General features: G+C 35.4%; 2 protein-coding genes across 2 annotated transcripts; one reads left to right on the top strand and one right to left on the bottom strand.

The window, feature by feature from the left end:
* The first annotated feature begins 994 nt into the window (after positions 1-994).
* LOC122594906 (phosphatidylinositol 4-kinase alpha 1-like) lies at positions 995-12,655 on the top strand. The gene is made up of 26 exons (XM_043767194.1): positions 995-1,762; positions 2,228-2,569; positions 2,651-2,812; positions 3,036-3,206; positions 3,324-3,482; positions 3,645-3,772; positions 4,006-4,303; positions 4,502-4,670; positions 4,877-5,100; positions 5,230-5,388; positions 5,473-5,655; positions 5,844-6,377; positions 6,803-7,162; positions 7,243-7,457; positions 7,528-7,696; positions 7,797-7,933; positions 8,023-8,176; positions 8,268-8,534; positions 8,995-9,072; positions 9,162-9,209; positions 9,297-9,469; positions 9,543-9,738; positions 9,825-9,965; positions 10,152-10,360; positions 10,449-10,610; positions 12,278-12,655. The coding sequence occupies exons 1-26, from the start codon at positions 995-997 to the stop codon at positions 12,534-12,536; spliced, it is 5,865 nt and encodes a 1,954-aa protein (XP_043623129.1). The 3' UTR covers positions 12,537-12,655.
* Positions 12,656-19,555: 6,900 nt separating this feature from the next.
* LOC122595541 (polyol transporter 5-like) lies at positions 19,556-23,146 on the bottom strand. The gene is made up of 3 exons (XM_043767916.1): positions 22,810-23,146; positions 21,369-21,731; positions 19,556-20,954 (listed from the first exon to the last, which is right to left on the bottom strand). Exons 1-3 carry the CDS (start codon positions 23,024-23,026, stop codon positions 19,897-19,899), a joined length of 1,638 nt encoding a protein of 545 aa, XP_043623851.1. The 5' UTR covers positions 23,027-23,146; the 3' UTR covers positions 19,556-19,896.
* Positions 23,147-25,510: the final 2,364 nt, after the last annotated feature.

Here is a 25,510-nt window from a genome sequence, read left to right as displayed (position 1 = left end):
GTCACTTGAATCTTAAAAAAATCAAAAAACATTCCGTCAAATTTAATTCCTTTAAATTCCAACTACATTGAAAGATTTCATTTTTCTTAAAAATATTTTATGAACCAAACGTGCAATTGATTTACCATGTTATAATGAGACTTTGTATCTATGATTTCCTAATATAGAATCAAAAATGAAGGTCCCTGTTGGCACCTTTGCTATTTTTTCTTAACTTCTGATTAAAAATTACGAGAGTCATTCAGGGTTTTCCAACGATGAAAACATCTTATAAGACTGTGAACACTGGCAATGTTGGGTCGCTAGAGCCCATCAAAACCACCAATTTCAGGAAAACTCCAACGCACAAAGGCCCAATGCACAAAGGCTCTTATATTAACACATTTGAACATTCTAGTAGTCTAGTATACTTAATTTTGTAAATTGTTCTTTGGTATGGGTGTTCATTATTTGATTTTACTTAAATAAATCCAATTAAATTTTGGTTTATCTGAGTTTAGGTAATTTGGTTTGGTCGGGTACTTGGGTTTAACCAAATAAATATAATTGGATAGGTAATTTTTATTTATAAAACTACTATTTTTATGAAACCCTAATTTTTAACAGCAGAAAAAACCCCTATTGGCTCCAGCTCCAATATGGTATTGACAGTTTTATAAAATTTTACGGTATCGTGTATCTTAAAAAAGGTAGAAAGTCAGAAAACAAAGTGTGTTAATATATTTGCAGCAGACCTTAAAAAACGCCCGAAATAACTGGGGGAAACCTGTGGGGGGGTTTCAACTTTTCCACACAAAAACTTCAAAAGCATTTTTTTTTTCTTCTTTTTTTTCTTTTTTTGCATGCAAAAATAAAAATAGAAACATGTTTCTTAACATTTTATTCATTTCACATGTTTGACGTACATATAATACAGTATTTCATGATGATATATGATATATACATATATAACTTACTAGTCTAAATTTCACAATTTGATTCAGTTTTGAACCCAATGGAAGCATTAACAGAGCTATGTGATCTGATTTCAAAGAATCCAAATCAATATTCAAACAAAATCTCATGGATATGCAAAAGATGTCCACAACCCGAATCACTCCTTTCGGCTTCACCACGAATCTCACGTTTTCAACTCAATGCCGTACTTGCAACAGCCAGGTTTATCTCACAATGTCCTAACTACAACGACACGAATCCTAGAAAAACTGTTTTAGAATTCATTCGTGCCATCCCGTCCTCATTCACCCAATCATTTTGGCCTAAAGGGTTTCCAACTGCTTCCATTGCGTCGTTTTATAATGAGTTTTTATCGTACGTTGTTATAGCCACGGAAATGTATCAAGATTTTAATACAGACGTGGCGGGTTTCATGGGTGGCATTGTGTTTGCTGCATTAGACGATTTAGGCACGGATGTATCTATATCTAAGCTCTTTTTGGCTGCGTTGTCCGAGAGTTTTCCTCAGATTATTCCTTCTGATGCTAATAAGTTGGTTTCACGGTTACTTGATTCGTTAGTGAGTAGTGATTTGAATGATAACGGGAATAATAGTGTTGATGGGTTGTTGGGTACTTCTAGTGGAGGAGATAGTAAGGGTGTTTTGAATATTAAAGATGAGCCTATTGAGTATTTGGAGAAACAAGAGATTGCGATCAAGTTGATTGAACGCGTTCTTGATAAAGTTAAGATTGATCCCCAGCTTTTGGAACGCGTACGCCTTATTACAAAGGAACATCTGAGATTGATGACTTCTTTTCTAAAGGTATGTGTATCAACTTAATGATTGGAAATTTTGATTACTTAAAATAAATTGGAATTAGGATATGTACTTTCGAGTTGAGATCAACAACAAAAAACAGTACTCCCATAGTTAAAGCAAAAGTGAGTCCCTTTGTATGTCCCACTGTCTTTTTAGTGACATAGTAATATAATTTGAGAGGATCTCTATCCTATGTAGTTTGTTCTTTTAGGTACCTAGTTTCACCTTAGAATGTTGCAATTTCGTGAGCCTCATGTGGCTGGTTAAGTGTACAAAATGGGTATCAGGTCAGATTACCTTAAATCGTTGAAAGTTGTACTTCACATCAGAAAATCTATAACTTAGATGTTTTTTTTTCTTCTAAAAACGTTGGTTACCCCAAAGTGGAGATTTTACAAAAGTTGGTTAAGCAATTACATTTTTGGGGAAAAATTAGAAAAAGTGTGTGAAGAAGTGTTCTGTTGACAGATAAGGAAGAATGATTGGACAGAGCAGGCTTCATCACTGAAAGCTAGAATTAACACAAAGCTTTCTATCTACAAAGCAGCAGCTAAGCTAAAAGTCAGAAGCCATGTCTCTGCGGAATCAGATGGGAAATCATCTAAGAAATTGTTACATGGGGCTCTTGCTTTGCTAGTAGAAGCAGTCGAAGCTTGTGTATACTCAGTGTGGCGCAGGTTAAGAGCATGTGAAGATCTTTTTAACACATTGCTTGATGGTATCTCGAAAATTGCTTTTACACGTGGAGGTCATCTACTAAGGGTTCTACTTATTCGGTTCAAACAACTTGTGCTAATTACATGTGCTCAGGTTTGTAAACTAGTAGCTTTTGATTGTGTATTAGTTGTGTTTATATTTGACAATATACATTTTGATTTTTTTTTCTTGTAGGCTGATACTTTGGAAAATAACCAGGGAGCAATGTTTGATAGCGTTTTAAGGACAAGCTGCGAGATAATTGAATACGGATGGACCAAAGACAGAACCCCCATTGATACGTTTATCATGGGATTGGCTACAAGTATTCGTGAAAACAATGACTATGAAGAAAAGGTTGGTTTTATTCTCCAGCTGTTATGAATTTGTAGTTATACAAGTACCGAAGCATTGCATTTATTAGTTTAATCATATGGGCCAATTGTAGCTAGTGTAAGGATGATACACCCCATTTTTTTTTTCATTTTATGACTTTTCTGTTTCTCTATCATCCTTCCAACCCAAATCTTAACGTATTGAAGCAAATACCTAATTACCATCTGTATAAATTTTACTTCAGGATACCAAAGACACAAAGACTGTTCCTGTTGCACAACTCAACGTTATCCGCTTGCTTGCAGAAATAAATGTACAAGTTAATAAGGCTGAAGTGGTTGATACAATATTGCCTTTGTTCATTGAAAATTTGGAGGAGGGTGATGCTTCAACACCTAGCTTGTTGCGCCTTAGGGTATGATATCAGCAAATTAGTTTTCTGTTTACTATCACATAATACACTTACCCAGTGATTCATAAATAGCTCACTTTATTGTAACCTTTTTACAACTTATATTTGCTGTCACTGTAGATTCTTGATGCAGTTTCTCGCATGGCGAGTTTAGGGTTTGAAAAGTCATATCGTGAAGTTGTGGTACTAATGATGAGGAACTACTTAAGCAAACTCTCCAGCATTGGATCTCCTGAAAGCAATACGTTGCCACAAGAAGCCAATACAGAACGTGTTGAGGTATTTACATCATAGCCATTCATTTTAGTTAATTGAACTAGACAGAAAACCATAAAATACAGCTGTCTTATTTTCTTTCTTATTAATATTAAAGTTAAAACTGTTAGAACAATAATGAAGGTTTTGTAAAACAATATGCTCACTAGTTCAATTAAATTCTAGACTCTTCCTGTAGGATTTCAAATGATAGCTAGAGGCCTTACAGATGCTAAACTGCGGGTTGACTACCGTCATCGCCTATTATCATTATGCTCAGATGTAGGCTTGGCTGCCGAGTCCAAAAGTGGAAGGTATGAGTTATTTTATGGGTGGTGATCTGCACACCACCAGTTTTTGGCGATACATCACCAATTATGTTTTATTGTCTTGTATAGTACAACACTGTAAAGCACAGTTTTGGTGTATCGCCAAAAATTAGTGGTGTACAGATCGCTTCCCTTATTTTATGTATTCTAACATTCTACAATAATATATGACCTGCTTTAATTCAACACTAAAGCATATTGTTATGGAATATGTACAGCTGTGGAGCTGATTTCATGGGGCCTTTACTTCCTGCCGTCGCTGAAGTATGTTCTGATTTTGATCCAACAGTGGATGTTGAACCTTCACTTATGAAGTTGTTTCGTAATCTATGGTTCTACATTGCTTTGTTTGGGTTAGCACCTCCTGTGGTGAATTCTATGAAGTCAAATTATACAACATCAAACAGTTCAAGTAGCACAACTGCAGTTTCTCTTCAAGCAGTTAATGGTCCATACATGTGGAATCCTCAGTGGGCTTCTGCTGTTCAACATATTTCTCAAGGGACGCCACCCCTGGTGAGTTGGATTTGAGTGACAACCGTATGAAATCATCAACTGCTGTCAATAAAACTGAGTTGAAAGAGTCTATTCATTATATTTTGCTTATTTTTCGAATAAACTATGCAGTCATGTGTGTGAGAAAACCACAAAAAACGACTTTCTGCATGTTTATACTGGTGTCATTATGTAATATATACATATATTTTTTTCCAGGTTGTTAGCTCAGTAAAATGGCTTGAAGATGAGTTAGAACTAAATGCTCTTCATAACCCCGGAAGTCGTCGGGGATGTGGGAACGAAAATGCTGCTGCAAGCCAAAGAGCAGCACTTTCTGCAGCTTTAGGAGGCCGTGTTGATGTTGGAGCAATGAGCACGATTTCAGGTATAGAACTTTTCGAAATATAATGTTACCAATTGTATGTATTAATATATATGCATCACGAATGAGATACAATCACCTCTAGAAAGACAACGATATATTACATCCTTAACATTGTCCACAAAAGCATATGCACATTCCTAGAAAACTGCCAGAATCTGTTGTTTTTGTTAAGGCTATTACTTAATATCATTAGTGAAAATTTTCAGGAGTGAAGGCGACTTATCTTCTTGCGGTTGCTATTTTGGAAATAATACGGTTCAGCAGCAATGGCGGACTCCTCAACTGTAGTTCCAACTCTGGTACTTTGGCTTCTAGAAGTGCCTTCAGCTGCGCTTTTGAGTATCTTAAAAGTCCAAATCTTGTACCTGCTGTTTTCCAATGCTTAATGGCCCTTGTTCACTGTGCTTTTGACACATCATTATCATGGCTGGTTAATTTCTTCCTTACAATTCTTTCTACTTCTACAAATTCTTGTAATTAGTATCTATGTATAGGTATATATTTGTTTCTGTATTTATGAATAAGAGACTGACACCCACCAAAATATATATACACACAGGAGGATCAAATATTTGAGACAGGGCAAGCTATGGATGTTAGAGAATCAACTCTAGCTGTGCATGCATGTTTTTTCATCAAGAGTTTGTCCCAAAGAGATGAACACGTTCGAGATGTTTCAGTTAAACTCTTGTCTCAACTAAGGGATAGATTCCCACAGGTACTGAACAACTTAACGATTTTTTCTCTCTTTGTTCATTATCTTTGTTGAAATTCTTGTAAGTATGGTACCATATGCTTGCAGATCTTGTGGAATTCATCTTGTCTCGATTTTCTTCTGTTTTCTGTAAATAATGACCCACCTTCCGGTATTGTCAGTGATCCTTCTTGGATAACTTCCGTGAAAACCTTATACCAAAAAATTGTACGTGAATGGATTATTATATCGCTGTCACATGCTCCTTGCACCAGCCAGGGCCTTCTTCAGGTATGCGTCCTTTGATGTGGTTAAAAACTAATTATCTGCATATTGTGTTTAAAAAGTGATTGTGATTATTCAGTATCACATAATTACTTCTATATAAACTATTTAATCATTGGTATTTCGGTTTGCTTGCAGCATATTTAATTATACAAACTATTTTTGCCCGACTTATATCATATTGTGTACTTCAGGAAAAACTGTGTAAAGCAAATGTATGGCAAAGGGCTCAACCCACAACAGATGTTGTTTCACTTTTATCTGAGATACGGATCGGTACTGGCAAAAGTGATTGCTGGACTGGAACAAAAACTGCAAATATTCCTGCAGTGATGGCTGCAGCAGCTGCTTCATCAGGGGGGAATCTTAAACTAACGGAGGCTTTTAATTTGGAAGTTCTTAGCACTGCCATTGTTAGTGCAACAGTCAAGTGTAATCATTCTGGAGAAATTGCTGGTATGACAAGATTGTATGAAAATATGGAGAAAGCAGATGATGATTTTGAAGTTGCACCATCTCCTAGCCCAAGCGGTCTTTCAAGATTGATATCTGGAGCTTTTCCTCAAGCACCACAGCCTAAAAAAGAGTCGTTTGGTTCGATATTACTTAACAAGTTTGTTCGTCTTCTTCAAAAGTTTGTTCTCAGTGCAGAGAAAGGCGGTGAGGTGGACAAGTCTTCATTCAGAGAAACTTGTTCACAGGCAGCTGCCCTGATTTTATCAACTCTGGTATAAACCACACACATGACTGAAGTCTATTTATATGGGAAGGTTGGGCACGTCTGGCAGTTGGTCAAAATGGATACAGGTTGAAACATGTCAACATATTAGCACCGGTCAAAACTGAGCTGGTTAGATTAGGTTTATCTGTAAGCACATTTTTTGTTCATTTAAAGAAAAAGGATTATAAGTAATTAATCTGCAAATACAGAAAAGTGTTTTATTACAATATAAATAAGGGAAATGACAAATCCTCCTAAATTAATAAACTTCGGACAACTTTCAACCCATATGACATGTTCCCATTTTAGATACATTTGTTTGTTTGACTGGTTAATCACAACACAAATCAACCCATTCATAAGCAAACAGATAAAAATTGCCACCTCTATATCCATAAGTTGCTTAAGAAAATGTCGGGTGACAAATTACAGGATTCAGATTCAAAAACGAATGTTGAGAGCTTCTCACAACTCCTGCGTCTTCTTTGCTGGTGTCCGGCTTACATATCTACAATTGATGCAATGGAGACTGGTATATTCGTCTGGACATGGTTAGTTTCTGCTGCTCCTCAATTGGGCCCTGTGGTCCTTGCAGAACTTGTTGATGCATGGTTGTGGACAATTGATACAAAACGAGGTATCTTTGCATCTGACATGAAGTATTCCGGCCCAGCTGCAAAGTTAAGGCCCCACCTTTCACCTGGTGAACCAGAATCGCCACCTGAAAAAGACCCTGTTCAACAAATTCTATCACATAAGCTATGGATTGGATTTTTCATTGATCGTTTTGAGGTGAAAATATTTCTCATTGTACCTTTCTAAAACTTGAGTAAGATGTTGGAATATCGGTTCATTTTATGGTACTTTTGTAGGTTGTACGACATGATAGTTTGGTACAGCTCTTGCTCCTTGGCAGGATGTTACAAGCGACTACAAAACTTCCGTGGAAATTTTCACACCACCCAGCTGCTGCTGGTACATTTTTTACTGTCATGCTGCTTGGACTTAAATTCTGCTCATGCCAATACGGGGGTAGCCTACAGAAAATTAGATTGGGACTTCAGTTGTTGGAAGATGGAATTTATCGGTAACCAAATTTTATTTCTGACCTTGTTTTCATATTAACTGGCGATCTTGACTTTTATGGAATCCTACAGGGCATCTCTAGGCTGGTTTGCCCATGAACCCGAATGGTTTGAAGCTGATCATGGGAACTTTGCACACAGTGAGGCTCAGTCTGTTTCTACATTTGTCCAATATCTCCAAAGCCCACAAAGTGATTCCAAAGGGCTGGGCGGGGAAAATGGTATCTCTTTTATTGATATGGTAAGATAATGCTATCTTGCATATTCAATTCTTTAACCATTTCGGTCTTATATACAACTTGTTCATTTATTCATCTTTTTTTATAATTTGCCAATCTCAGAAGGATAAGTGCCACCCTGTTTGGGGACCAATGGAGAACTATGCAGCTGGTAGAGACAAGAGGAAGCAGCTACTTTTAATGTTATGCCAGCATGAAGCTGATAGACTCGAAGTTTGGGCTCAACCTGTTAACTCCAAGTAACTTCACAAAATTCAACCTTTCTATATTTAGACATTTTTTTCGTTTTTATTAATCAAGTGCTTTCGTATATTCTTATAAACACTAGAGAGAACGCGTATTCTAGATCAAGAATTAGCTCAGAGAAATGGGTCGAGCATGCAAGAACTGCATTTGCTGTTGATCCTCGGATTGCTTTCTGTTTGGGTGCCAGATTTCCAACAAACACTTTTCTGAAGACGGAAATTACTCAGTTAGTTCAGGTCAGCTGTCTGTTGATGTTTAGTAAATTAAGTTAAATGAAGTTACTTATTATATCCTATATTACTGATTACGCATTTGTGATTATTTCAGTCACATATCTTGGAGATTCGTAACATACCCGAGGCTTTACCATATTTTGTGACACCTAAAGCTGTAGACGAAAATTCTCCATTGTTGCAACAATTACCATATTGGGCTGCTTGTTCAATTACACAAGCTCTAGAGTTTTTTACTCCAGCATATAAGGGTCATCCACGTGTTATGGCTTATATTCTCCGGGTATTAGAGTCTTACCCTCCCTCCAAAGTAACCTTTTTCATGCCCCAGCTCATTCAAGCTTTGAGGTATGATGATGAGGTGCGTATTGGCAAGAATCCCTTTCTGTTGTATAATTTTTGGATTATACAGTCATATTTGAAGTTTGAAGCTCAGGTAACCAGTCCTAGGCCTTTCCCAACCAGAGCCTGAAAACACCAGGTGCCTTTAGTCCTTTTATTTTATCAATAGCCTGGTTGGGCTCGGTCCTTTGACCAAAATGCTTTATAAAACTAATGACATATTGTTCAAAAACATATAAATTCTTCGTAAATTAAATATGTTTGAAGTTTCTAAATCTATTAACCCCATTTATGACAAGGACCAGGCTTTGTGCATTTTTAAATTGCTGCTTAACATGCAACATTATTTTGGCTGTTTTTAATGAAGACTTGATGTTTATGCTCTTTTATCATCTTCAAAACCATATTACAACCTTGACTGCATGGCAATGCGTTCTTTAAGTTTATTAGTTTTTCTTACAAATCTACGCAATTTGCAGATGTTGGTTGAAGGATACTTGCTTAGAGCAGCTCAAAGGAGTGACGTGTTTGCCCATATTCTAATTTGGCAGTTACAGGTCAGCAAACACTTATCTGATTATTAATGTATGACATTGAGGATTAAGGTTTAAAGTTTATGATGTAATGGAGTGTTAATTGGTTGCAGGGTGAGACATGTGCACCAGAGCAAGGTAAAGAAGCAATATCAGCAAAGGTAATTCCTTCAGTTTATACACAAAATAGAGATAGCTCATGGATACCAGGTATCATTTGTATATAAATACCAATTTGCCCTTTTCAGACTCGGGCATTTCTAGCTTTGTTGCCGGTTGTTAGAGAACACATCATTGATGGTTTTGGTCCCGAGGCCCGTGATGTATTTCGTAGAGAATTTGATTTCTTCGAAAAAGTTACATCTATATCAGGTGTTCTGTATCCACTTCCAAAAGAAGAAAGGAGAGCTGGTATTAAGAGGTATTCATGTTTGAATATATGGTCGTCAATTAAAGATACTATCAGTTATTAAATCTGAATGATTCGGTTACAGGGAGTTGGAAAAAATTGAGTTGAATGGAGATGACCTATATCTACCTACAGCTCCTAATAAACTTGTCAAGGGTATTCAGGTAAATAGTGGAATACCATTGCAGTCGGCGGCTAAAGTCCCGATTATGATCACTTTTGATGTGGCTGATCGAGACGGTGACCCAAATGATATAAAACCGCAAGCTTGTATTTTTAAGGTAAGTAACGCACTTAAACCTCTACATATACAACAAACAGATTGTGTACCTTCATATTACATGGTTAAATGAGCTTATTTATGCAGGTTGGAGATGATTGTAGACAAGATGTGCTTGCTTTGCAAGTGATTTCACTTCTGAGAGACATATTTGGAGCAGTTGGACTTAATCTTTATTTGTATCCTTACGGAGTACTTCCAACCGACCCAGAGAGAGGAATAATTGAGGTGGCCAGATTGTCATAACTTGGTTCTATTGCTGAGTTTTTTTTTTCATGAGAGTTGTGAAAGTTAATGCATATAGCATCAATCAATTTATGTAGTATACAATGATCAATTTCTATATTATTGTTATATGGTCTTTTAGATGTCGTTTCAGAATCTCAAGACTTTTGTACTTGTGTGTCCTTGAAGGTTGTGCCAAATTCACGCAGCAGAAGTCAGATGGGTGAAACAACTGATGGTGGTTTGTATGAAATTTTTCAACAAGACTTTGGGCCAGTTGGTTCTCCAGGTTTCGAAACAGCCCGTGAGAACTTCATAGTCAGCAGTGCTGGTTATGCTGTTGCTAGTCTATTGCTTCAGCCAAAGGATAGACATAATGGGAATCTTTTATTTGACAGGTAAGCTAATTTAGTCTTTTGAATAAATAACCATTATATGCTGTTACACATTATAATGTCAGTGGTGACGAGAAATTTGTGAATGCAGTGTAGGCAGGCTTGTTCACATTGATTTTGGTTTCATCCTGGAGACATCACCCGGTGGGAATATGCGGTTTGAAAGTGCCCATTTCAAGCTGAGTCACGAGATGACTCAGTTACTTGATCCATCTGGTGCTATGAGAAGCGATACTTGGCACTTATTCGAAAGGTAGGAACATATAAAGCTTTTCACTTTACTAGCCAACATTCCCTTTCTGAAAATGTGTTCAAGTAGAGGAAACTGGTGCTCCCTTCATTCCAGATTTCCAGTATGTATTCAAAGCTGGACAAAATGGGTGGGTTGGGTAATGGATCAAAATGGTTTTCGGCCAAAACTGTTTACTGTGTACCATGGGCCCAGTCGAACCAACCCACAAACGTTGTCGTATCTTAATTTTATGATAACCTATATTAGGGGTTCGCCGTTTGCTAACCAGATTTTGCATTTTGAAAAAAATGTTCAACCCGCTTTTTAGAACTGTGTAATCACTTTCCGGCCAAACACTTTTTCTAATTAATTTGTATTTGCAAATTGAAAAAGTATTTCCAGACACCCTCTTAGAGAAAGCTAAATTATTTCATTTATTAAAGAAGATTACTCAGGAGGTATACAACCAAGGACGGATTTACAATGGGGGCAACGGGTCAGCTGCCCCCACTCCAGTTTTGGTACAATGTAATTTATAAAAATTTAAATGATATATTTATAATTTTTTCTAAACATAAGAAAAAATAAATATGAAGCTTATTATTTGGAAGTCATTGGTCATCAAAGCATTATTCTTAAGATAGATCTTTCCATGGGAAGAATACATTTCTTTTGAGCGTTACACCCTGTGTGGGGAACAAATTTCTTTTAAAGGTCCATTTTCTGTTCCTGAGCTACGGCCTACATTTTTAGGTTACGACTCTTATAAGTATTTTTAAGGTAACTCTTATATTGTGCCCATTTTCTATTCCTGAGCGTTACGACTCTTAAAGGTCCATTTTTTACAACTTTTAAAATTGCCCCCTCAAAAAATATTTTCCGGCTCCGTCACTATATACAACCTATAGAGATTCGAAGAATTTGACTGGGTAACTTTTTACCTGTCTGCCCCATTTACATTGTAGCTAATCTGGTAAATTCTAACCATTAAACATACTTCAGGCACAGTATAACCTAAAGTTTACTCATCGGTGAGTCGAACGTGATAATTTCTTGACAACTAGTCAAATATTTTAAAATAATTCTTCGCTAGTACGACTAGTAACATTTTCAAAAATGGTAATATGATTACATGTAGCCAAAAAGTAAAATTTGATTCAAAACAGAAACCTTAACCAAAAGTTTCATTTATTTTGGGGTTTGGCCAATAAAACTTCACTTTTATTTGTTTCCGGACAAAGTACTTAGGCTATCTCCAATGCTAAGGACGCCCTTAGGCGTCCTTGAGCTGTCACATCATATCCTTACAAATCCTTACACATCCTTATAAATCCTTAAAATCCTATAATTTTATCTCCAACCATACAAACATCCTTACATATACTTACATATCCTTTAACTCCACTAAAAACAAAAAAAATATAAGTAAGGGCACCTAAGGGCATGCCCTTGGGTAAGGGCATGCATAAAAAAATCTTTAGTTTTCGACAAGCTTCAACCGCAAAGGATATCCAAGGGCACCTAAGGGCACCCAAGGGCGCCCAAAAACATCCCCATTAGAGAGAGTCTTACTTTCACTAGAAACAACATGATGGTTTCAATATGATTGTGCTTTTATTTTTAACACCACCTTTTTCTGTGTCCTGATCCTGCATTGTAGATAATGTTTTTTTTTTGTTTTTTATCAGTTTGTGTGTTAAGGGTTACCTTTGTGCTCGGCGGCATATGAATGGGATTATAAATACGGTATTGATGATGGTAGAAAGCGGTCTACCTTGCTTTAGCAGAGGGGATCCCATTGGGAACTTAAGAAAGAGATTTCGTCCAGAAATGAGCGAACGAGAAGCAGCAAATCACATGATCCACATATGTGCTGATGCCTATAACAAATGGACTACTGCTGGCTATGATTTAATTCAATATTTGCAGCAAGGCATTGAAAAGTGAAACAATGCATGTACAAATTCAAAATTAATATTCACTTTTCAAAAATGTATTCTTTCCGGGGTTAGAATCCTTGTTTTTTTTCCTTCTTTTTTCTTTTATATTGATCATTCTTTGTTTTATGTTGCTGTTGTTAAACTTTTAGACAATTTAACTATGGTAGACCAAATTTATTGGTATAGAAAGTATAGGTTATAAATTTGGATCTACTGAATTGTGCATAGAATCTTGATGCCAGCAATCATATTCTTATGAAACATTGGTTTTGGCTGAATAAATGTTGCTATAGCTCCAATACTCACAGTGATTACCCTATAAATTTTACAAAATTTCACAGGATATTAAATACAACGCCTTTCATATGCCAAATTCACCATGTACGCTTTCATTTACTATTTAGTAGTTTGTTAGTCAAGAATCATTAGTACTTCAACTTTTTTTTTGAAAAGTATTAGTACTTCAAGTTAGCGTCTTTATTTTTGAAAATGCAGAATGGCATTCGATCACTATTGGAATGTTGTTCTTAAACATGGGTCAAATCGAACATTACATTTTTTTTCTTTTTGAAACCAACATGATGAGTTTCTATGTGTTTTGTGCATATGTGGTTCTGGGCTAAGCTTCAATTCGGGAGTGATGTAAAAGTCCATGAAAAATACCTCCATTACATACCTTAAAGATAAGTTAGAGGAAGTCATAGGTATGGACTTGATAGACTTATTGTGGACCCATCCATCTAAATTTAGTATATCTAAAATACTACTCGTATTAGATTTATAAACTCATAAAATAACTATTTATTCATTGTTATAATACTATAAAATAGAGAAATCGATTAAGTTTACTGCAAAGTTCATATATACAATACACATATATCATATATCATATAAATAATTGATATATTACAGAAATATCCCATTGATTTTCACAGTAACATCATCCAAAAAATGATGCAGTTAACTGCATCCAAGCTAAGCCCTAAAATATAATTGTTAATGTAATCCAACTACGGACTTATGAAAAAGTATATATTGGAGCGATAAGTTCATAAAAGTGGTGCTTTATAAAAATAATAAGTGTTATTTTATGAAAAGCTTGATGTAGCATGATGTAACAGTATATGAACTCGGAAAAGTTTATATATTGGAGATGCTCTAATGGAAGATAAAGTTTTTTTCTTTTCATTTTTTGTAAGTTATGAAAAATGTTGTTCTAACTTAGCTTCCAATCTCATGACTTTTGAAATGTCTCTAATTAAAATGATAATCGTTTAAACATTTGTGAATGCATAACTACATAAATAAATGTTTGTAACCATCTTTGTTAAGTTAGGGAGATGATATATGTACCACAAGATTTGATATAACTACTACCAATATGCAGTTTGATTTGTACAATCAGTTATAAAACTTATACGTACCCCATTGTAAATGAATCAAAAACAATAATACATTTATCATTTTTTTAAAGTTAATTATAGCATAATTCTACTAATAAAGCCAATGGTAATAACCTTTTGATTAAGTAAACAATTATCCACACAAATTCACATACATTACAAGTTGTCTACAACAACAGGACTACAACCTATAAGCTACCAGTTATCCTTGTTATTAAAACCAACAATATATCAAGTAGAGGTGAAAAAACAAGTTAACCGATTTCGGTTAATTTTTTTAATAATTGTAATCGTTTTTTTTTTTTAAAAAATAACCGGTTCCGGTTAACCGGTACGGTTAACAACCGATTATTCTATGGAAAAGTTCAAACTGGTATAATTGATTATGGTTAAAGCTACCAGTTATCCTTGTTATTAAAACCAACAATATATCAAGTAGAGGTGAAAAAACAAGTTAACCGATTCCGGTTAATTTTTTTAATAATTGTAATCGTTTTTTTTTTTTTAAAAATAACCGGTTCCGGTTAACCGGTACGGTTAACAACCGATTATTCTATGGAAAAGTTCAAACTGGTATAATTGATTATGGTTAATTAAAACCGGTTAACCGGTGTGGTTAATCTATACCAGTTAACCGAAAAAAGTTGCAAAACAAATTTAGCAGCAGCAAAATCCTGAGTTCGCAAAAACCTGTCGAGTTAGCAGCAGTACTTGGACATTTTTATAAACAAATTTAAACCAACAAAATTCCGGCAGTAGCTAAGTAAATAATTAATCACCTAAACATTTTTAATAAACTGGACTCCTGGACAGTTTAACCAACACACACATTGTCATGTTTTATAACAAAAACATAAACATAAGCAGCAACCTAACCACATTAACTTACACAAAACATAAAGTCTAGCCAGCAGCAGTAGCATTACGAAACAATTTCTAGCAACAGTATCATTAAACGGAAATATAAAACTAAAGAGTAGCAGCAGCCAGCACTCCAGCAGTATCATGAAACATTGAAACATAGCAAGCAAGCAGCAACACCACAAGCAGCAACAACATCAGCTGCATCACAAAATGTCACAACAGAAACATTAAAAACAGTATTATCTTATGTTAAATTAAAAATATCAATCTCAAAACAACATAAACACAACATTACAGTAGCATTGACTAAAAACTTTAAAGTAACAAACTAGTAGTGCAAACCAGAAACTTACAAACCATCTTGATCTTCAAACATAAACGGTACACGGCAAGACAGAAGCAGAAACATAATAGTAAAACAGAACTTACTCATCAAGTTCATCGTCTGACAGTGGAGCGGCCTTTCCTTGTGATACTTCATAGAGATGTATAGGTTCTTCTATGGCAAGTTGATCTTCAAGACTAGTCACATCTTGTATACGTTCAGCGGCGTCCAAGTAGTCTTTCAAGCAAATGCACATTTCAAGAGAAGTTGGAGTGAGCCTTGTTCTTCTAACCGATAAAATCCTTCCACTAAGAGAAAAAACCAATTCTGAAGCTACCGTGGAAGCTTGGACACTTAATAAATCACGTGCCATGGCAGCTAGAACGGGAAAGTGGGCTTCCTTTTCTTTCCACCAAGCCAAATTATCAAAGTTTGAAAACTCTTCAGGAAGCATTGTTGCCAAAAAGTCGGTTCCTATATATCTTCCGAGCTCACTACTTGGGGTGCTACCCCGAGACCGCTTACCACTAACATTTCTCAAAGTATTATACAAATTTAGCTCGGGGTTCGACCATGAGCTTGATGACTCCGAAGCCATTTATTGGCGTATGTTTGATGTCGAACCATATTTAACAAAATACACATCAAACATATCTTCTAAACGTTTTTTAAAATGTCGAACCATATTATCCGAGAATTTAGGGTCATTATCGTTCAAACCCAAATCGAAACATATGTTTTCTATTAACATCTCCACACCCGCAACATTTAAACACGGGTTTAATGCGGCGGCACAAGTAACTACGGGGGGCATTTCTTCAAAATATTTTTTAAACTTTGCTTTCGTTGGACCTATCATTGTTTCATAAACGTTACCCCCAAATTGAAAGTCGTTTATCTTTCCACACATCAAATATAGTTGTTTTAGTACCAAACTACTAGTGGGATAATAAACTCCGGACAAAATAGTGGTTGAAGTTTAAGAACTTCAAGTAACTCGGTTAATTTAACAATACTATCCCAACCCACAGTAGGAAATTGAGGTGCCAAACCTTTCGAAACAAGACCGTCATGGAACAATTCTAAAGCAGGTCTTTGTTGGATAACGTTATCAAACATTTTCCAAGTAGAATTCCACCTAGTCGGTACATCCCAATTAGGACCAAGACACGGTTTCTTTAAGTCCTTGCATAATTTCTCATACTCCTTACGTCTTCTTTTAGAAATTGCAAAAACATCTTGTAACATTTCTTTAAAAACATCTCTTACCTTCTTAATCGCGGGAACATCTAGTCCATGTTGCACAACCAAATTAATGATGTGTGCAACACATCTACTATGTAAATATACCATTACAGATAGGTTCATACTTTATCTTCAACTTTTGAACCGCACTAGTATTATTTGAAGCATTATCAAAAGAAATTGACAAAATCTTTTTTTCCAACTTATAAGTTTGTATCACTTCATCTAAAATTTCAAATAAGGCATCTCCGGTATGTGGATATCCAAACATCTCAAACACAATTGTGCTTTTCATCAGTTGCCAAGTCTTTGGATCGACCCAATGTGCTGTAACACAAAGGTACGATTCCGGTAAACCATGGGGGGCGGACCAAACATCAGTAGTTAAATTAACACCGGTTTCTAAGTTTTCAAAACACAAAATTAATTGTTCCTTAGCTTCTTTCCACATGTTTATACAATGCTTTCTAAGGGTAGTACGACTTACATGAGTATAAGAAGGTTGAAGCGTGTCACGAATCAACGAAGTCAACCGTTGGTTGTCAAAGTGATTGAATGGCAAACCCTGTTGAATAACAAACTGAGCCATCCTCTTACGAACCTTTTCCACACCATAACTAAAAATAACCCTCTCTTTTGACATTTGTGATTGCCCGGGTTTTGCAGTGCCTTTCAATACCTTGCAATGGTCACTAATATGGGAATTTAAAGTGGAATTGGCACCTGCAGGCAAAAACGTTTTACAATGTTTGCATCTGGCCTTCTGCTTTCCATTCGACATCTCACATAAATCAAAATTTACCCATGTTTCTTGTTTCCTTGTGGTTGCTAGGATATTCACCACAGTTAATTCACTTGTGGAAGCACCAACATCACTAGAATCGTGAGCACTAGTGGTAGCCATGTGTATTGTAAAGCTGCGATTAATATAGTCTGGTGATTGATATAGTCTGATGATTGAAAGAATTAGGAGTGCGATTGATCAATTTAGGAGTGCGATTTGATTTTGGGGAATGCGATTGAAATTAGGAGTGCGATTGATCGATCGTTTTTTTTTAGGGTTTGTATTTTGCTTTGTGAATCGATTGGGTATAATGCTGTTGGAGTGCTGCGTATTAGGTATAAGTAAAAAAAAACGGTTAACCGGTTATAAGTAAAAAAATAAACCGATTATCCCCTAACCGATTAAGAACCGGTTATTGTTTTTGAAAATACAAATCGGTTAGTAACCTGCGGTTTTTTCTAAACTATAATCGATTGGTACGGTATCGGTTAGTAACCGATTACAGTTATAGGTTAACTTTCGAATCGGTTCGGTTAACCGGTTTTTTTGTGCACCTCTAATATCAAGGGTGATCCCACAATTTGTTACGGAATATGTTTACCAATCTTTTCACTATAAAGATAAGAAGTTAAGTTTATTCGATAATATAAGGTAAATTTTACATAAATTTATAAATAATATAATTTCTTAACTTCCCTGTCAAAACGTGAATGCAGAACTTGTTATTGTCCAAGCTTTTGCTTTCCGTCTTTTTCTTTTTCTTGTGTATTGTGTCTCATTGGTGACAAGTGGCCGGGGATAAACATTCGAGTGGTTAACTAAATTCATAATAGCTTATACCCAAACACACACAAAAGTGAGAGGGAAAAAGCCATGATCATAGCCACATAAAGATTGTCGATTACAATTCAAAATACTTTTCTTAATAATACGTCCAAAAGTGGTCACCTTTTTTAGCCTAAACTACGAACCAAGAGAACCAAAAGAAACAACTCAAACAAGTATGATTAAGGACCAAGTAATATGATGTTAAGTCAATGTATAATATTACTTAGAAGTCAAACATCATTATGCAATCTAGTCCATAGAAAGACCAAACTAAACATTATAAGACAGCGAACCATATTAATATTTATATTTTTCCAATCTAATCTAACTAGTAAACATTTGGGTATGAATGGTTTCCTTTTGAAAAATATTAATGTGTTTAAAATATAAGCCTAAAAATATGTCTAATAAAAAAAATTAACACATGACAAGATCAATGGTAAAGATTAAGGAAAAGAAAAAGTTATGGAATTCAATGTCAAAGATTGAATATAAACACATTTGTTAGCATATCTATCATTACTCTTGTTTTTAGTATGTCCAATTCCCGGTTAAATTTTTTTTACCCAAATTGCCCGAGAACAATGAAAATTATGCATGTGGCTAACTATTACTAAATGTTTATAGTAGAACCGGAATGTAACTAACTATTACTATATGTTTATACTAGAACCAACTAAAGTTTTGGACATTGACAACTTAGTAAATTATCTAAATTATGTAACATGCATGGTATACATGACAACTCATATAAGCTACCACGTGTAAGTTTCTAATTGGTCGGTTATATGAGTGGTTACCAAGTTGTCAACGTATAATGTTCAAAACCTTACTTCGTTTCTATATAGACATTTAGTCATAGTTAATTACATTCCAACGCACTTAACTCTTAAATCATACTTTCAAATTTAAGAGGACTTTAGATGTTTGATACTCTTGTATATATCCTACTTATAATACTGTTTAAATATGTTTGCTTATTGTTTATTTCACTTTCCTATCATTATCCTTGAATATTTGAGTGGTTAGATATGAGAGTATCTTTACGATGAAGACAAACAAATTCATTAGAATGAGCATTTCGTTGTCAAATCTTGGGTCCAACTTTTTGTTTTTAAAGGGCATCACCACATGATTATTTCATCATATATAGGCCTAGTAAATAAACATGTGTCCCATGAATTAGCAAGTTAGTGACTTCATTCAATTATTACTGTAGTAAAGTGAAGATGTGGGCTTACTAATAAAGAGATGATAATGTCTTAAACTTGTTTCAAAAGAACTATCTTAAGGCTAAATTAAGCTTCATTTAAGATCTTTTTAAAAGAACCGAGCACCAGTCTGACCCAGACACCTATAGACCTAGGTTGTGGAAAAAATGATTGAACTTCAGTCAACTTTCATATGTCAATTTGCACACATTTTACTAAAGGCCAAACTGCCAAAGGGTATTTCATTACTTAGTTGCCATTGTTGACCAATTTATTGGGTGGCCCAAACCTTGCCAAAATGGTCAAATACGCAATAGTCACACAACTAACTGCTTTGATGCAACAAGTATACCAAACTAACTTGAGTACGTAAAAACATTATGAGATATAACTAATTAACTACGATTTTGGTACATCACTTTTATATATGGTTCGATAAAACTAACAAATGCATATTACTAACAATTGAATAGTCTTGACCATTCTCGTAATGACTTATGAAAAACATTTTGCATTATATATAACCATTCTAGCTTGTTGTAAAGGTAATTACTAGTATTAGATCCATATATATCATCTTTCTTGTAGCAAAACACGTACGATATCTTCCAACGCGAACCGGCAGTAAAAGCCGTGCATGATTGCATATCGCTTTAATGAATTGGCATATATATATCCATTGGTAAATCAACCCGGCCGGCCAAAACTTAGTCTCGGGCCAGTTTGTTTTCCAGTTCCATCTCTTTTTGTCTATCTAATTCGGCCTGTCTTGTTCTCCACCTAAAAAAGGTCCCAAACACTTGCTCAACTTCCTCAAGGTTCTTACCTTGTGTTTCCGGATACAAGGTATAGAAGAACACAAATGCCACCATTGCAATACCCATAAACAAAAAGAAGGCCCCACCGAATGTCATGGCATGGGAGAGAGATAAAAATGTCATACTAATCGTTCCACTCACCACTCTATTCATTGCTACCGCCGCGCTACACCCTTGGGCCCGCAACCTCAGTGGAAAGATCTCCGAGCTATAGACCCAAGTGACCGGGCCCATCCCGATTGAAAAAAACGCCACATAGGATAGGACTGTCGCGATACATAGGGCTATAGCCCAGTGCAGCTTGTGATCAGAATGATCTATGATGGTCAATCCGATCGCAAGGCCCATTAATGATACGATCATACCGGCCACACTAGATAATAATAATGGCCGACGTCCCACCTTATCAAGAAAGAACGTCGCCACTAGGATAAACATTGTTTTCACGAACCCAACGGCTATGGTTGCGAGTAGTTGTGGGGTATCCTTGACGATCCCAGCCTTCTCAAAGATTCTTGTGCTGTATAGCACAACGGCGTCTATTCCGCTCGCTTGTTGAAAGAAATGGATGCCAACACCCGCGACCAAGATGTGGCGGACAGTGGGTGTCGGATGGAGAAGCAACTCCTTCCACACGTCTTGACCTTTGCTCCGCTTTGCTACTTGGACGACATCATCATTACAGTCTTGGGGTATACCAGCCGCTTCCTTGATATCAGCCAACCGAAGCCTAGATTCTTCTAGGCTATCGGAGGTTTTATCAAGTACAACTTTGGCATCACCAAGTCGACCTTGCATAACCAGCCAACGAGGCGACTCCGGCATGCCTAGCACAACCAGGGATAGGAATACCGAAGGGATGGCTCCAATTCCCAACATGAATCGCCATCCCAAGTGCAATGGAAGTTTTGAGAATGCATAATTCGACACATACCCCAGCAATATTCCTGTGATAAATACGATTAATATTTTTTTACCGTTACATCAGAATATGCATATCTATGTTAACTAAAAGAAAATCGGGTTTCAAAATAATCCATTAACACTGTATGCATTATACAGTACAATCATATAATGTATATATTTGTTGTGTATGGCAAAAAGAAGTTTACTCCCAAAAAACAAGTATATATATTAATTATCATCATAAACTAATTAATTAGCTGCAATTAAGTGATCAACACTCAAGAGTACGTGGGTAAGGTTTAGTAAAAACAGATTTTAGTCCCTCGAGTTTCTTTAGTACTTGACATAATAATTACATCAGCCGCTTCATTATGCATATATTCATTTGATTGATGATCACTAAACCATGCATTGATGAGAAGATCGAGATTAATTGTTACTAGGTAGGTACGTACCAACGTTAATGAAAACTTCAGGGAACGAAGTGAGAAAGCCACGAGCAGACGCCGGGGAAGTCTCGGCGGTATAAACGGGTGCGATCATAAGTGCGTATCCAACGCCGATACCCGCCACAAACCGACCAAACATGAGAAACGAGTAGTTAGTCGCGAACCCCATGAGTATTGCTCCTGCGAAAAATATAGCTCCAGCTAACACGATAGTATAGCGACGACCTAGCCAGTCAGATGTTCTCCCGGCCAGGGCTGATCCCACCAACGAATATATATTCAAAATACCCACCATAATCTCGATTTGCCGGTCGTTACAATTAAAATCTCTCTTGATGTATTTTTGCGCTCCACTCATCACACCAATATCTGTACGTCATATAAAACCATGAGACATTCTAGAATGACAAAAACAAATATTTACAAACAAATTAAGTCTGCAAATTAACTCATGCAAACCAATTAATTAAACTAACTAGCTAGGAGGGAGAGACGACGGAAAAAAACCAAAAAATACATTTCTATTGATTTTCATCGATCGGTCCACGTATATATATTTGTAAATTAAATATTTGTTTTTAATTTTTAAAATTAATTTCTCTAAAGTATATATGTTTCATGTTACAATGTCACATAAAAATATACTATACGTATCGATCATTAATTAGTTGTATTATTGGTTGTCTACTATAGTACTATAATATAAGTTATATATATACCGACGTGTTTTTCAATGTCAGATTTGTAAAAATAGTATTATATATGCATCGAGGACTGTTGTCGTGCATCCGATCCATTGATTTTTTCAAGTTTAATACTAGCTAGTATATTGTTTATGAAATTATAACATCATCATAGGCAAGGTTATATAATTTTTTAGATAAAGTAAAATATTTAAGGTAGTTGAAATAATTTATTGTGTGTGGGAAGATATTATGTCCGAAATTAAGCAACGTGTTTAACAACACTTATCGTGTGAGAGATGTTGTAACAAAATGGGTCTCTATTTTTAAATAGATGTTTAATGTGATGAACGATATTTACCGTATAGTACATAAGTTATAACGTTTATAAATTGTTTAATTTGTGACTACAAGAAGATGTCGGTAGACATATTACAATGAATTTAACTTTTAGTGAAGAAAGTTTCATTTTGTTTGGTTTTCAAAAATGTTTAATAATTAGCTAAAAGGCTTTTTTTACCATTTGCCAATAAATCTTTAAACAATTTAGATAAACTAGATTTTTCTTAATATACAAAAGTTTTAGTCATAAAATGGTAAATTACGTATTTATAATTTCTATCATATGTACTGTATTTATTTGCATTTATAAAACCTTTTATATAATTAAATACTTGCTTAAACATGTGTCTACATGACATATACTAAAGAAAACCGTTATTAAAAAAAAAAAAAAACTAAATCTGGCGGAGTAGATTAATTACCATAACCAAGCAAGATAGAAGTCATGGAAGCCAACAAGGCACAGGCAAAAGCATACTTGTTTCTCTTTGGTTTCTTTGGTGGATCAAAGTCGGCTATGAGTTCTTTGTTTTTGCTAGAAACAACAACGTCGTTGTCCTCGTGTTTCTTTTCGGTCATACCGACTTCTTTGGTATTGCTAGAAACACCGTTTTCTTCGTGTTTCTGATCATCGGCCATGGTGGCGGTGTGATGGTGAGTAGGGAAGGGAGATTGTGTTTAGTTACAAGACATAAAAGTGTATATATATATATATAACGAACCTTATAGTTACTTCTTATGAGGTGTGCTAAGTTAAGATGGATGTGGAGTGGTATATATAGAGTAGTGTGGAAATACCTCTCCCAATGATATTGGCCAACCCATACTTTCTTACCCATATAGTCAACGGTCTCTTTCCCTACTTGTTTTAAGCTAATTGTTACACTCAACAGTACATACAATTTGATATATATGTTCCATGTGCCTGTGACCAGGATTTTCCAAAATAATTTGTTATTCAATTGTTAGTGTTTGAGTTTGACACATAATTTGTGTTCCTTCATAATAAATTATTCATTGTAATAGTCCAAACTACAAATTGGATCCACTTAATTTCTCAAAACCAAACCAGAAATTGAGTCGGTCTTAAGGACGGTTCGCAGTCCAACCGATTCAATCGGTCCGACCTGACCAAAAAACCGGACTTTTTCACAATTATTTAGACATAAAAATAAAAGTACGAAGTACGAACATATTCTTATTAGAAAGATGAAATAAAAACAATGGCTAGCGTGCCTGAGGAGGTTCCTTGATCGAATGCCTACATATTCCATTTTTATCATTTTTTCAAATATAATCAACCGGACTAGATTGAATAAACTGGTTACCTACCGGGTTAATGATCCAACCAGTTTTACTGGCGGGTTTGGACTGGTTTTCAAAGCACTGAATACACTAATATATTAGGTTTAATATTTATATAACATATTTCTTAAACATTTAAAATGGACTCTGAATTATTATTTTTTTTGGTGAACGATGATGTCTGATGGTCGACATAGATCGATTGCCATACAATATCAGAAGAAAAGTCAGATTGAGATGGAGTCATAAGGAGTCGATTTGTGGAGCCAAAAACTATTCGAGACTAAATCATGATGTTGAGAGCCGGTGGCTTGTCAAAGAGAAAGCCAGTTTTGGGACCGAGCCAAAAATATGTATGATGTTGAACTTCCAGCAGAAAATAAGGCTAACCAGGCTGAAAACATGGTCATGGTGTAGCCATTGGGCTGAAATATTAACTCAGCATCAAGTAAAAAAGACCAATAAAATGTAGACACAAGACACATGTCAAATAAAAAAAAGTCGGCATCAAGCTACAAATGAAAACCCCAAAGAATGGGAGCAACAACAGGGGGCAACAACAGGGGCAATGCACATTAAGGAAACTTAGGTGGTGTTTGTTAATTTTTTAATAGAAAAATTCATGATTTAATTAAAAATACTAAGTGTTTGTTTTTATGACTTAATAAACGAAAAAAATTGTATTGACTTAATTTATACAGACATTATTTATTTATTCAGTCACTTAATCAATTCAGAAAAAATAAACATGCCGTAACAAAAACTGCTCCAATAACATAAAACTAAGTTTTCATCGACATTGATGGACCCTCACGAAAACCAGACCCCAAAACACAATTAAATAGTAAGATCCATTGATGCTCCCATTTTTTACTTAAACGTTTGCCTTTTAAAAAGAAAAACCGCATCCAACTTTTCTTTTATCTGATATGCTTTCAAGTTTCATGTTAAAATTGTATAAATAAAACAAAAAAAATTGTTAAGTGAAAAAAGGGTTTTATTTTATAATATTGACGCTTTTAGGAATGTGTTAATATTCCGTATAACATATGCTCTGACAAAATGGTCTTTTACTATTTTTGCCATCCATCTTAGCTGATGGCCAAGATCCAAATCTTCGCCAGTGAAGTCGTCTGTTGATTGCAAGTTTAGGGCGAATAGAAAATTCCGTCGTCAGGATGAATTCAAGACGTCGTGGATGCAATGGTTGAGGTTTAGGTTGGGGCTGAATGGGGAACGACTTGTTTGCCCTCGTCCTCTGCCTCGTGCGGGTAGTGGTTGTCCGATAGGACGGGTTGGTTGATTGCATGTCCTTCCTCGTCAAGAATTCTTTATTAAAGTTGTGTGTGTGTGTGTCAACTATATTTTTTGAGAATTTTGTTTTGTTTTTGGAATGAGAGAGTGGGATTATTTATAGATGAAAAGGAAAAGATTTAAAAACTGGCCGTTACTGATTCAAAATATCTGTTAATATGAAAATTATGTATTTATTTTAATATTTTTTAAAACTATTTAGATTATTTAAATATTACTACTTCAAAGGATTGTCCTCCAATAATGAAATGTCCTTCATGATTAGTAAGTACCACATGTCAGCACATGAGTGAAGGAGAGACAATCCTATAACTTTCTACTCCCACTAGGCCACTAGTCTTAAGGATTGTAAAAACTGCTCATTATTCACCTTTGGGAAATGATATCGCTACAACAAATTTTAGCCATCTATAACAAATCTTGCATAATACAGTTGTACACTACGTAATACAATATGTACCTTTGTAGTAAATGACTAAATTTAATTTGTTGTATAAATATCAC

Source organism: Erigeron canadensis, chromosome 4 (genome assembly GCF_010389155.1).
Source record: "Erigeron canadensis isolate Cc75 chromosome 4, C_canadensis_v1, whole genome shotgun sequence".
In the NCBI taxonomy this organism is placed as follows: domain Eukaryota; kingdom Viridiplantae; phylum Streptophyta; class Magnoliopsida; order Asterales; family Asteraceae; genus Erigeron; species Erigeron canadensis.
Note: the sequence above shows the minus strand (reverse complement) of the source record. Positions and strands in the feature narration are given on the sequence as shown.